We start from the raw sequence: 13,570 nt of genomic DNA on the forward strand, positions 1-13,570 counted from the left end.
ACTCTGAGAAGTACGCTGTGGCTGAGCAGTCTGTGAAGATGCACCCCTACCAAGTCTGGGGCAGTCCCTAATCATATGGCGTGTATCACCACACTCAAAGCAAGTTCTGGGAGGACGCAGTGGTTGTGACTGACTAGGTCCAGGTCTGCTGGACCGACCCCTGGAAGCGCCCCGCGCAGGAGGCGCGCTAGAAACTGGAGGTGCATAGTAAGGCTCCTGAGGTATAGGCGGAGCTGGAGCGCTACTGGCTGCTGGAAGAGCTGAATGAACAGGGCGACCCACATAACCTCTTCCATGACGACCTGTTGCTGGGGTACGGGCACCAGAATAGTGGCCCGACTCTCGAGACCTCTTGGCCTCCCTCTCCCCTCACTCCCTGGCGAGCATACCCTCAATCCTCCTAGCAATGCTCACTACCTGCTGATAAGGAATGTCCATCTCCAACTCTCGAGCCATGCTAGATCTGATGGGAGGGATAAGACCCTCAATAAACCTGTGAACTCTCTCACAGACTGTAGCAACCAAGGCCGGTGCATGCCTGGCCAACCTGGTATAACGGATAGCATACTCTGAAACGGTCATAGCACCCTGGCGCAAATGCTCAAACTCTGCGCGTCGTGCGTCTCTGAGACTCTGGGGGACAAACTCTCTCATAAACATATCTGAGAACTGGGTCCAAGTCAGTAAAGCAGCCTCGACTGGACTATCTATCTCATAAGTGCGCCACCAATCATAGGCGGCTCCCCGAAGCTGAAAAGCAGTAAAGGAAACCTCGCTGGACTCGACTGTGCCCATAGTGCAAAGAATACGGTGGCACTCCTCTAGAAATCCCAAGGCGTCATCTGATGCTAATCCACTGAACACTGGGGGATCATACTTCTTAAACCTCTCAAGTCTCCGCTGCTCGCCCTCTAAAGCAGCTGACCCGTCCTCGGGCTGAACTGGCACTGTAGGCGGTGCGGGAATAATCTCGGGAACCCGCTCAACCTGCACTCACTGCTCAGGAGTGTGGGCGGCGGGAGTCTGTGCTCCTCCCCTGGCCTGGGATATGGCTGCAGCAAGGGGAAGCAACCCTGCCTGAACCAAGGTGGTGTACATACTCATGAATTGAGCCAAAGCCTCCTGGAGAGCTGGAGTAGTAGTGGTAGTAGTAGGTGTGGCAGGTGTCTGGGCTCCGACTGGATCTGCTGGTGGTGCCTCGGCGGCAGCTCGCGCAGGTGCTCTGGCTGCACCACGTGCGCGTCCTCGACCTCTCCCCCGGCCCCGGCCTCTGACGGCTGCAGTAGGGGGCGCGGGTGCCTGATCAACTCGAGTAGCACGTGTCCTCACCATCTGTGAGAGAATAGAAGACAGAAGTTTAGAATTGATGTCAAAAATACCGCACGACAAGGAAATCAAATGAAATGAAGAGTTTTCCTAAGTAGTTACATAGCCTCTCGTAGATAAGTACAGACGTCTCCGTACCGATCAGCGAGACTCTAATAAACCGGTATGTGTTTCGTGACTCCTATGAACCTAGAGCTCTGATACCAACTTGTCACGACCCCAGTTCGCCCTCAATAAACATGTCGTGAAGGCACCTAGTCCCTATAACTAGGTAAGCCTAACAATGTGGAATAACAACCAAACTTGCGGAATAATTAATTAAAACTGAACAAGTTAAAATAATAACTGCATATAAAGGCCACTCGGCCAATACAACTCAAAAGAAATGCGGAAATCTGCAACACCATCCCAAAATCCGGAAACTCACGGAAAACACAGGCTAAAGAAATACTGTAAATGCTCTAATCTCCAGAGTGTCTACATCAAGGGTACGATAGAAAACTAAGTACTACAGATAGAATAAAGAAGGAGACTCTTCGGTCTGCGGACGCTGCAGATGTACCTCGAAGTCTCCGTAGCTCTCCCTGCCTCAAGGATAGTGTGCCTGAAATAAAGTACCTGGATCTGCACATGAAAAACATGCGCAGAAGAGGCATGAGTACACCACAACGGTACTCAGTAAGTGCCAAGACTAACCTCGATTGAGGAGTGACGAGGAAGGTCAGGGCCCTACTAAGAATAATAATAATGATAAGTCTTGCAACAGTATGAAATAAACAGAAATAATAAGTACTACTATGAAGTAAGACAGGGTTTACAAGGCAACAAATAATACACAAAGAATAAGGTAACATGGAGTAAAACAACTCAATAACAATACCATCAACGATGATCTCCCAGGATACCGTCATGTAGTCCATTTCATCAACTGTTCAAGGAGCTCCTGGGATACCGTCCCGTAGTCCATCATATGAGTATATCCGAAGGATCTCCCGGGATACCGTCCCGTAGTCCAACTATCAATGTGCAGGGGGATCTATCGAGAATCGAACCCGCAGTCCCAAAGTAAATATGCAGGGGGGATCTATTGGGAATCGAACCCGCAGTCCCAAAGTAAACAAACAAAGGGGGGAAGCTACCGGAATCCCACATCCGTAGTGCCAATGTAAATACGCAGCCACAACGAGAAGATACTCAAAATTGGAATGCAAAAAGTACAAGGCAACAGGTAATTCTAGCCTAACATGCTTCACGTAGTACAAACAAAGCAACTTAAGCAAATAGGCCATTTAGATCAACTAAGCATGCTTTTCTAAACTAACACAAGCTATAATTGCGAATGGAATAAAGCAGGCAAGAAAGAAACTCAGTCTAAATATTTAAGTAAACCGAAATTTCAACAATTAGCCCAAGTACGCGCTCGTCACCTCACGCACAAGGAATTCAATTACCAAATATCATATCCTAAGGGGAAGGTCCCCCACACAAGGTTAGACAAGCCACTTACCTCGAACCGGCTCAAAAATCAACTAGGAACCACGCCTTTGCCACGAGTATCCGACTCCAAATGGCCCAAATCTATTCAATTCAATTACATATTGTAAATAACATCGCAAACAACTGATTCTACTATTTAATTCAAAGCTAAGGCGTGAAATTAGGTAAAATGACCAAAATGCCCCTCAGGCTAATGTCTCGGAACCGGATAATTTTCACATTTTTAGAACCCTCGTACTCCCACGAGTCTATACATAACAAGAACACTAAAATTGGAGTCCAAATGACCTCTCAAATTCTCAATTGAAGGTCTAAGAACTTCTCCCCCAATTTCTACCAAAATTTCGAAATTAAAAGTTGATATTAACTAAAGATTGATGGAATATAACTACAAAGGATTAAAGAAAAGTTACCCAATGATTTTCTCTTCAAAACCCTCTCAAAATCGCCCTCTCCCGAGCTCAAATTTGATTTTTCCAACTTTTGAAACTAAACCCTCGAAATCACTATTTCTGGTCAGGGATTTCCGCTTTTGCGGTCAAGGGACCGCACCTGCGGTCCCGCTTCTGCGGACCAAATGCCGCTTCTACGACTTACACTTTAGTGACAACATTCCGCTTCTGCAGACAGGCAACCGCTTCTGCGGTTCCGCTTCTGCGGGTACAACACCGCTTCTGCGGTTTCTGAAGGAAATGACAAAAATCGCTTCTGCGATGCCCAGGCCGCTTCTGCGGCTCCCAAGCCGCAAAAGTGAAAATACCAGAAGCAGAAAAGCTTCAGCTGCTGCAAAACTTCTCCAATCTTCCCGTTAACCATCTGAAATCATCCCAAGGCCCCCGGGACCTCAACCAAAAGCACCAATAATACCAAATACCTCATTCAAACTTATTCCAACCCTTAAACCACCTACAACGTCGGAAACTCAATTAAATCAAGGATTTGAGCCTAAGAACTGCAAATTCTATCAAAACACGCTTTTGAACAAAAACCTAACCAAACCTCATCCGAATGACCTGAAATTTTGCACACACGTCCCAAATGATATGACGGAGCTACTGCAACTTCCGGAATTCCATTTCGACCCTCGGATCAAAAACTATCGGACCGGAAACTTCAAAAATTCAAATTTTGGCATTTCAAGCCTAAATTAGCTACAGACCTCCAAAATACATTTCGAACACGCTCCCAACCCCGAAATGACCTAACGGAGCTAACGGAACCATCGGATTTCCATTCTGAGGCTGTCTTACACTGCTCCGACTACGGAAAACTTTCCAACTCTTAAGCTCTCATTTAGGACTAAGTGTCCCAAAACTCTCCGAAACCCGACACCGAACGTCCCGGCAAACCAAAATAGCAGAAATGAACTTAGGGGAAACAGTTAATAGGGGATCGGGGCGTTAATTCTTAAGACAACCGGCCGGGTCATCACAAGATGGCATCTGAACACTGTTAATTTCTTGATGTGCATAAGAAGAGGTGCTATAGAGTTGTTGTATGTTTCTCAACTTTAGAATGTGCAAAAACTTAGAAGCTTTTCTTACAATTCATAAACAAAAAATGCAGGGTAAGATAATAGGTGCTTGTGATATTCTACCATAATTATGTCCTTGAAAAATAACTCTAACACTAGTCCTAGAGAACATTGTTGGGACAGAAGAAAAGAATCATTGTAGGCATATCGTAGCACATAATTGGTAGCTCCCTTGCAGCTTTAGTGTATACATTTAACATGCACATAACTTATACAAGTGTGTATGTTCGTGTGTGTGTGTTTAGTTAACTTATATATAGTATCATAGCTTCCTAACATAGTACTATAACTAGCCAGATTTGTGAAGATCTGTGTTCCCTTCCTACAGCAATGCAAAAAGATTGAAACCGTCATCTTAGATAAAAGCTACCTATATTTAGAAATAATGTTTACTTTCATTTGTAACAATATTTGTTATTTCCTCCAAGCCAAAGTTAATCTCAAGTGGCAGTAATATATTGTTGAAAGTAATTATTTTCTTGTTCAGTACTTCCTTTTGATTTAAGTACTCCTTTTGAAATTTGAAGATCATTTATCATAAATTAGCTAGTTTTACTCCGGCCAGTAGCTTGTTGCAATACTCTCCTTCTTAATCTGAACATGAGATGGACAATGTGAGCAAACTCTTGTAGGTTAGAGTTGTGGAGTCGTTTTGTATCTCATATATATATATATATAACAGTGCCTTCGACAAGAAAGTCTATCTAAATACCCTCCTAGTTCCATGCCCAGACATAATTTACTCTACGACCAAGGTTGTTATCATCCGTCACAACCAGAAACTGCCCCACTTCACCTAATAAGCTGCCTACTACTTTTCTTCCTAGTCTAGTATCATTATAGCAGATTTTTACACTCGACAGTGCTCACCAAAGAGACCATCAAGATTCTCAAAATCCAACAGTAGCCTAAAACTTCAATTTCTTAACTTATTGAATAACTCCATGACTTCAGCATTCCAATCACAACAACATCACTTGTAGATTAGATCAATTACCAATCATAAGTAATCATGCCAAGAGATCAGGATACTTTCAGATACATAAATATTTGAGAAAGGATATATGAAATGACATGCATAGAAGAAAATGATAGCTTGAACCACTTTCACTTTGATCAGTTGAACCACTTTTTCAGTTTGAGAAGTGTAAATGAACAAAAAACCACGGTTAAATTTCCCTTGGGCTTATGAAGATGATAAGGTGAATCCAACAAATAGAGTAGCTGAATTCTATTGATACTAAAGTGAAGGGAGCTGCTAACGGGGAAGCCTATTGGGGATCAAAGATATTCACAAAAATAATGAGAACAAAAATCAGAATGAAAACGTCGACCAGGTAGATTACAAAAGTAAAAAAAGGACAGTGTAATAAAATATTTTTCTAACACAGATGAAGGAAAAGACAAGACTAACAATGAGAAAGGGGAGAAAGTAGAAGACTCAGCAGGTGTTGCACGGAAGAAATGAAATAAAAACGTACCCACATCCTTTCTGACTTTCCACATATCCACTTCTTTTCATTTTTGGTTCTGTGAGTCTTCAGAAATAATTCATCATTACGGAGATCTTTCCCTGTTAGCTCCTTCTGCAATCATTAAGAATATTGTTAATTAACAGGATATATCATAGAAAAAAAATTAGACTAATACTAATTAATACTGAAAAAATTAAAAAAATACGTGTCTTCTTCTGTACTCAGCAAATGCAACTGATCATCCGGTATGTAAGGAAGGACCTTCTAAATTATTAGATGACATTCTATTCTTCGAGTTGATTTTTGATTTCTTTTTAAAATTCTCAGAGTTCCAATATTCCATCAAAACGTCCCAGTGATCTTTAGCAATCCATCCCGGTGATTCTTTTATTTTTGAAAATTGTCTTTTTGCTTTTCCCAAAATGTCACTTAACCTTTCACTCCCCACATGCTCAAAAGTCCGTCGAATAAAACTTTATCCGCACTAGGAAAAGAATAATTTTTCTGCAATTAGAAAGTAAACATTCAGTTTGGTATCATTTATCAAGTTAAGTCAATTACGACAGTTAAGTATAAATACCTCGAAGTCATTGAACCATCTATCTCGTACATGCTCCGGAACTTTGCTCCAACAATGCCATGATCCTGAGAAGCTTTTCTTAAAGGCTATTGTTACATTCCGAACAACTTCATGCGGGCAAAATCTACAAAATGATCAATATAATATTTTATTGGAAGATAACTAAATGAAAACGAATTTAACCATAACTTGTATAACTAGATTTACTTACGTGTCTCTGTTTACTTTCAAAGATATTATTCCACGAGTAGTATCTCATCTTGCCTGCGGATTATTACTTCCATAAGATGCAAGTGTTTGTTCAGCAGAACATCTTGAGAATGAGTTTCTTGTTGAGAACCAACATCCTGAGAAGAACGAGGTGCTTGTTGATGACCAATATTCAGGGAAGCAAGAGTTGCTTGTTGACCACCAACATTTGAGAAGCAGAAGTTGTTTGTTGAGCATGAACATCTTGAGATGTATGTATAAGCTGCCGAAAACTACTTTCATGAGATGAGATAATATGTTGGTTTGAACCAACCTGTTGAGATGTAGGGGTTGATGGTTCACTAATATTGGCATGAGAAGTGTTCGGTAGTTGTTGGTAGCCTTCTCCCCCTTTGTTAGACATGCCCCCACGACCTCCCCAACTACGTTTAGTGCCTCTTCCCCTTGTCATACTTCCTGATCAAATACTGGCAAGAAGAGTACAACAACAAAAATAATAGTAATAATACACTAGCCAAACAGAACATATAAAATATAAAAATTTGACCATCCAAATATTTTGCTAGAACAAGCATAACAAAACATATGAAGTATAAAAATTTGACCATCCAAATATTTTGCTAGAACAAGCATAACAGAGACCTCTCTATTTGACCCTTTAGCAAAATAATTCACCTACTTTTTCCCCTTTTTAATAGATCTTCTTCGATAAGAAATGATCTTTTTCTGTCTTTTAGTGGGAGAAGGATTTATAGTTTACCTATTATATTTTTTATGGAGATTTTGGTATGATTATCACAATTTGGTGTCTATTTTGTTCACAAGATATGTTATGAGCGCGAATTGCGAATTCAGCTAGTAGCCTAGTACTAGGAAAATGTAAGGTTTTGGAATATAAAATGCAGAGAATTCAGCTAATGTTTTTACATCTTGAACATGAACAGCTTATACTTCCATTAGAAACGAAGTCATGTTGCATTAATGCAAACCTTACAAATTCGTGCACACCTTCTATGAAGGCAGAAGTTACTCCTTTCCGACTTGGCACTAGTCTATTATACATCCACATAGGATCAGCTCTAAAAGAACTCATGCTTCCTATCTAACAAACAATGACAAAACACTATTTTTAGTGCTAATATAATAATTAGTTTACTCAAAGTAAATGAGATCCAAATCTTCTTATATTCTTAGTTCACCAATTTAAACAGATCGACAACACCACAAATAGCTAATTGAGAAGGATTCAGAATAACCATTTAATTAAGAGAAAAAAAACACTTAGATTTTCTTAGAACCAAATAGTAGAAGTTGGATCTGTTTTCTATTTGACACATACTTGTAAGTGAAATTTACTATCTCACATCAATTTTGTTTGCTAGTAAACCTACAAAAGTCACATATACTTCTTTTTCTTTCCAGTCATATATTACAAGTATAAATTGTATAATAATTGCATTCTTCTTCACTTATCATGTTGCCCTCGTGTAAATTAATTTTACTCGGTTTACAATAGTAGAAATAATTTTTCATTTATTTTCCTCTGAAATCCAGAAATAGTTGTTCAATAGAGAAATATAAGGACAAAAATTTTATAATTAGCAAAAACTAAACAAAACATACAAGTAGAAACAATTTAAATCACATTACTGAAAGTTCAATTTCTATATATATGATAGGAACATAAATCATTGGGGTAATTGCTATCTCTTACTTTCAGAGTTAACGTAAAATTAAACAATGACAAGAGTTCCTGGTGCGAGAAAGGTACTGATGAACACTCACGATAAATTAAACACTCACAAAAGACCTTTTTGCACAGATGCTTTAGGTATAGGAGAAATTCTTACCTTCACGGAAGCTTACAAGCGGCAGAGATAATTAGCGTTCTTCCTTCACTGAATTGGAAGATGATCGTTGAGGGTTTAGAGGGATGAAGAGACATGGGAGAGTGCGTGGGCGTTTAGCGAATTTTAACGAGTTGCGAATTTGAAGGAGTTGAGATACAGTAGTCCAATTAAAATAAGATTACCAAGTTTAGCGTTAACTTTACAATTTTAAGGAAAAAGGTTGCCTTTAAGTTTTCAATCAAAAGCCCTAAGACGAATCTCTAGGGATTTCAATCAAAAGTCCAAACATGGATATAAATCTATTATTATTATTATTATTATTATTATTATTATTATTATTATTATTATTATTATTATTATTTAATAGTAGTAGTAGTAGTACTACTACTACTACTATTTAATAATAATAATAATTTGCTAGAGACTGGCTTGGATTTTTCCCTGGCTAAACAACTAAATTTGACCAAAAAAATTAGCGCTATATTAGAATTTTCCGCGAAATCTTAGCTACTTTTTAGCTAGGGATTAGCCAGGAATGTAATCCTAGCTAAAAGATAATCTTTCGGGCAAAATTATTAGCGCCAAAATAAGATTCCCGCTAAATTTTGGCTATAGATTAGCTAAGAAGTCTTTCCTAGCTAGCACATTGCTAGGGATGCGCTACGGACTGTATCCCTAGCTAAACTATGATATTTTGGAAAAATAAATCTAGCGCCAATTAGAATTCCCGCTAAAAATTAGCTATAAATTTGGCTAGGAAAAATCTGTAGCTATCATTTAGCAAGGAATAGTCCCTAGCTAATTCCTAGCTATTTTGTGACTAAATTTTCAGTCGAAAAAATTTGCAAGGAAATTGGACTTCTCTAGCTACATCCCTAGCTAAAGGCGTATATTAGCTAGGGAATTGAATTCCCACGCTAAATTCCGATGCTAATCGCATGTTCTCCTGTAGTGCGTTGCTGTATTTTATGTATTTCATTGTCTTTTTTTTATTGTATTTCAATGTATCCCGCTGTATTCTATGTATTTCATTATATTCATTGTCTCGCTATATTCCATGAATGTATTCATATGTTTTTTTTAATTAATATAATTTATGTATTATATAATTTCTCTGAAGATTGCTATATTTTGGGGTGTTTTTTGGTTGAGAATCTTTTTTATAACTGGAAATACAAAATTTGTGTGTTATAATTGAGTTTGTTGAGTTATATTAGGAGTCTATTATGTTAATTGATTCACTTTCCGTTTAAAAACAGTGTAATCCCCTGTTTCACGCCGTGAATACAGTTGAATACAGTCGTATACAATAATATATCCAGTTGTAATCTCGTGTTTCACGCCATGAATATAGTCGAATACACTCAAATACAATAATATGTCTAGTTGTAATCCCCTGTTTCACGCTTAGATATGCTACTGTATTCATGGATACAATAGCTTAAATACATCGAATACACTCTAAAAATTGAAAACATAGCTATAGGAAGTAATATAGTAAATGGTAGCTACAACTAGCTAATAACCCCTAAAACATACTCCCTCTGTTCTAGTTTATGTGAACCTATTTCCTTTTTGGTCTGTTCTAAAAAGAATGACCCCTTTCTAAATTTGGTAACAATTTAGCTTAAACTTACAATTCTACCCTTAATAAGAAGCTTTTATAACCACACAAATACTTTGGGCCCCTTTTTGGCTTGTTTAGGACCACAGATTCCTAAGGTCTTCATTTTTTCTTAAACTCCGTGCCCAATCAAACATGTTCACATAAATTGAAACGGAGGGAGCAGTGATTTCTGAATGTTTGTCTTTTTATTACTCTTTACTAGGACACTAGAAGAACAAGTTTTTATAAAGTGAAAAAGGGGGTGAGTAGACAATTAGCCCTTAAAGTGAATAGTTTTGAATTTTTATTTTTGCTTCCGCCCTGTTGACAGAAATTTAAGTTTAACAAGTATTTCACCTCATTTGTCCTATGAACAACACTTTTAATTTTTAATCTTGAAGTTCTGTCAATAAAGTAAACGGAAATCAAAAATTAAAGACCATTCCAAAAATTGTCATATTTTTGCGATTTCTTGGAGAAAAGGAGCTATTCCTAATTCACGAGAGACACTCTCTTTTGAGATGTCCACTAATTTCTGCCAACGGTGAGATTGAGTTCTATTGGACGATCAAAACACAATCAAGATAACGTCTCACAAGAGCGAGCAACTCATAGTTAAGGACGTTAGAGCTAGACCATAGTTGAGAAGTAGCTCTCGAATGGACATTTATACTAAGCTTTTCTGATTGAGGAGGAATAAGAGCAGAGCTCAGCCCTCAGGGTAACTGTCGTGGAACATTTTTCCACGCACATAACTTGCCAAGAACATAATCACCACTTCATGTCTCGTCAAAGTTAATTAGCAATTCTCAAAAATAGAGAATGAATATACTAGAATTGATCGACCGTCATGTTTACTGTATGGAGCATGTTATTCACCAAGTATTCCAAAAATAATCTGATCAACAACATCAATAATAACATATCTAGTGTAATTTTATAAGAGTGATCAAAATAGAATAGTGTATATGCAAACCTTATCCTAATTTTGTAAAGGTAAAATGGTTGGTACCGATAGAATAATAATCAAATCATACAACTAAAATAATATCAAACTTCAAAGCACAAATGCCAAGAAGAATCCAATAACCAACGAAACCAATGAACCAAAAGTGGAAGCTCCACTAATCTCATTCTCTTGAGTCGGTGTAAAAACAGTACTTGACCCATTATTATTCGGATTCGACCCATATAACATCTGGACCCCCTCAATATCGTCACTGGACAACTCCACTTTCCTTGCACCAGCGCTAAGTGTGGGAAACATAATCGCTTCTTTTTTGGATGAATGATCCAAACCCAATAAATGCCCGATTTCATGAACTGCAACCGATTCAAGATCCACACCCGATATTCTCAATAACGGTTCTTTCAAAAACTCGCCGTCCACGACCCAATTCTCCTCCCCGTCTAAGTGGAAAAATCCCGTAGGCGGTGAAAATGCATGGGCCAAAATCTTCATGGGCCCATCAAACGGGTTACCATCTCCATGATCCCCGACTAAAAACTCGATCCGAATATCCGCTGTTCTATAAGAACCCGTCTCCCTGAAACTTAACGGCGTTACCTCCGACCATTTATCAAACGCCCGTCCAAACGCTGCCTTAACAGTATCCGTTAACTGATTCTCCGGTAGAAATGCATACTTTAAATTAGTTTTACTCGGTGGCCAACGTGGCCGACCTTCGAAGAACGAGAAATGAGCCACCTTATGCATGGCCGGAGACTTGCCGGAGTTCATACTAGTAGTACCATTTACTATATCTGGATTTCCACATCTGGGTTTTATCATATGTTGAAGAGTGACCGCGTCGAATTCTCCGGTTGTGTTAAGGTTAAAGTTAAGCTGATAAGTCTTAAGTGCTGAAAAAAGAACGTCATCAAATTCATCACTGAATTTTTTGCTCAAAGAACTTATATACCCAAAATGTTGAAAATACTGCTTGATTTTAGCTAAGCCTTCGATTTTTTGGCCAACATGGCAACCCAAATACTTGTTGAAATGGTTCCATGCAGAGTTATTGGGAAATATAGAACGAGGGATTGAAGAAATGTTAGTGTAAAAATGAGCAGAAACTGGTGCAGAAGTATTAATGATTATTACTACAACAACAAAGAAGTTGAAAAAGAAAATTCTCATTTTGTCTATATTACTTTGGAGAAAGTGGAAAGGGAAAAGGTTTTTTTTATGGCTTGCATTTAAGCTCAATTCTAAGGTTTTTCAGTACATATATCTATGGATTTTTAAGACGTCCGGAAATGTACAAGAAATTTATGTTTTTTTTTTTTTTTGGCAGAATAGCCTAATACATACTTGTACTTGCTTCGTTTTGACATCCCGGTCCTTGTATTTCACATATTTTCATCCAGACACCTTAATTTATCAAAACAGATCTTTTAAATACCTCTGACCGTTGACCGAGCTTATCTCGCATTTATCAAGTTGAGCTGGACAAAGAGCGTAGGATACACGTACATTGCGAGCGTGGATGGGCGATTTTGATTAAAAAGAAAACTAAAAATCCAAAAAATAAATAAAAAATAAAAGAAAATGACAAAAAAAAACATTTTCAACCCGTCACCTCCTCTCTCCTTCTTCCACCCGCCATTGCTGCCGCCCTTCTCCATTACCGCTGCCACCTCTCCCTCGTCCTTCTCTTCCACCACCACCAGAATCTCATCCCTCCATAAATCGTTGTCAAATGAGATGATTTTTTACTGTTTGGGGATTCGGTTAAGCAAAATTAAACACATCAAAACTCATTTGAAGTTAAACCTTGAATATGAGAAATTGAATTTCGTTGAAGTGTATGAGTTCGAGATCTGGAGTACTATTAAATTATTGAGCCAAAATTGTGATGATATTCTTATTTGGGTCGTTGGACTGAAGTTGTTGAACACCTGTGATGTTTACTGATGAAATTAGCAGGAAAGCTCAAGATAGTAATGATTAACTTTCAACCCAAAAATTATTACCACTAGAGAATCCATTCTCTGACAAAGAGTCCAAAAGATGAGAGATTTTTTAGATCGATTAAGACTAGGACTTGAGAAATTGGAAAAGAACGGACTCCAAAAAGATGAAAGATAATAGAGAGGGTCAGAGAAATGAAAAGTGCAAAAAAGAAAAAGGAGACTTCATCCGGCAAAACTGTCGGAGATGGTGACGGATATTTAGAAGAAGATGAATTGGGGTTTCCAGTTGAAATTTTTTGTATTGAGGTGTGAGATTTCATAAAAATTTGAAATAACCTGCTAGGAAGGGACCCACATTTTTATTTGTTAAAATCTAATTCAAAATAAAATTTCCAAATTTAAATCACTGCTTTGGAGAAAAAAGGGGATATATTTAGAATTTTAATAATATATTAATGATGATGTGGTATTAAATTATATGACATGGATCTGACATGTCCTCTATGTAAGCACGAGTAAGTAACACGCGGTGTTGGAGGTGTTTAAAATTTACTTTTTTATTAAGTTTAAGTGTCT

At 38.3% G+C, this 13,570-nt stretch overlaps 1 protein-coding gene and 1 long non-coding RNA gene across 5 annotated transcripts; both read right to left on the bottom strand.

The window, feature by feature from the left end:
- Positions 1-1,911: 1,911 nt before the first annotated feature.
- On the bottom strand, positions 1,912-8,703 carry LOC109243615. 4 transcript variants are annotated; one of them, XR_002070588.1, is made up of 6 exons: positions 8,473-8,703; positions 6,624-7,089; positions 6,413-6,536; positions 6,038-6,336; positions 5,839-5,943; positions 2,866-2,904 (listed from the first exon to the last, which is right to left on the bottom strand). It is a non-coding gene; the product is annotated as an uncharacterized LOC109243615 (long non-coding RNA). The 4 variants fall into 4 exon arrangements; XR_002070589.1 differs by having other exon boundaries at positions 6,624-6,759; positions 6,936-8,703; XR_002070587.1 differs by lacking the exon at positions 2,866-2,904 and adding an exon at positions 1,912-1,950 and having other exon boundaries at positions 6,624-8,703.
- Positions 8,704-11,054: 2,351 nt separating this feature from the next.
- LOC109243602 (metalloendoproteinase 3-MMP-like) lies at positions 11,055-12,218 on the bottom strand. The gene has a single exon (XM_019410558.1). The coding sequence runs from the start codon at positions 12,216-12,218 to the stop codon at positions 11,136-11,138; it is 1,083 nt and encodes a 360-aa protein (XP_019266103.1). The 3' UTR covers positions 11,055-11,135.
- Between the last annotated feature and the right edge of the window lie 1,352 nt (positions 12,219-13,570).

This window comes from Nicotiana attenuata, unplaced genomic scaffold (assembly GCF_001879085.1).
Source record: "Nicotiana attenuata strain UT unplaced genomic scaffold, NIATTr2, whole genome shotgun sequence".
NCBI lineage: Eukaryota > Viridiplantae > Streptophyta > Magnoliopsida > Solanales > Solanaceae > Nicotiana > Nicotiana attenuata.

What these genes read in the sequence shown, in the direction of transcription:
- LOC109243602 (XM_019410558.1), bottom strand. Translation starts at nt 12,218, where the DNA reads ATGAGAATTTTCTTTTTCAACTTCTTTGTTGTTGTAGTAATAATCATT.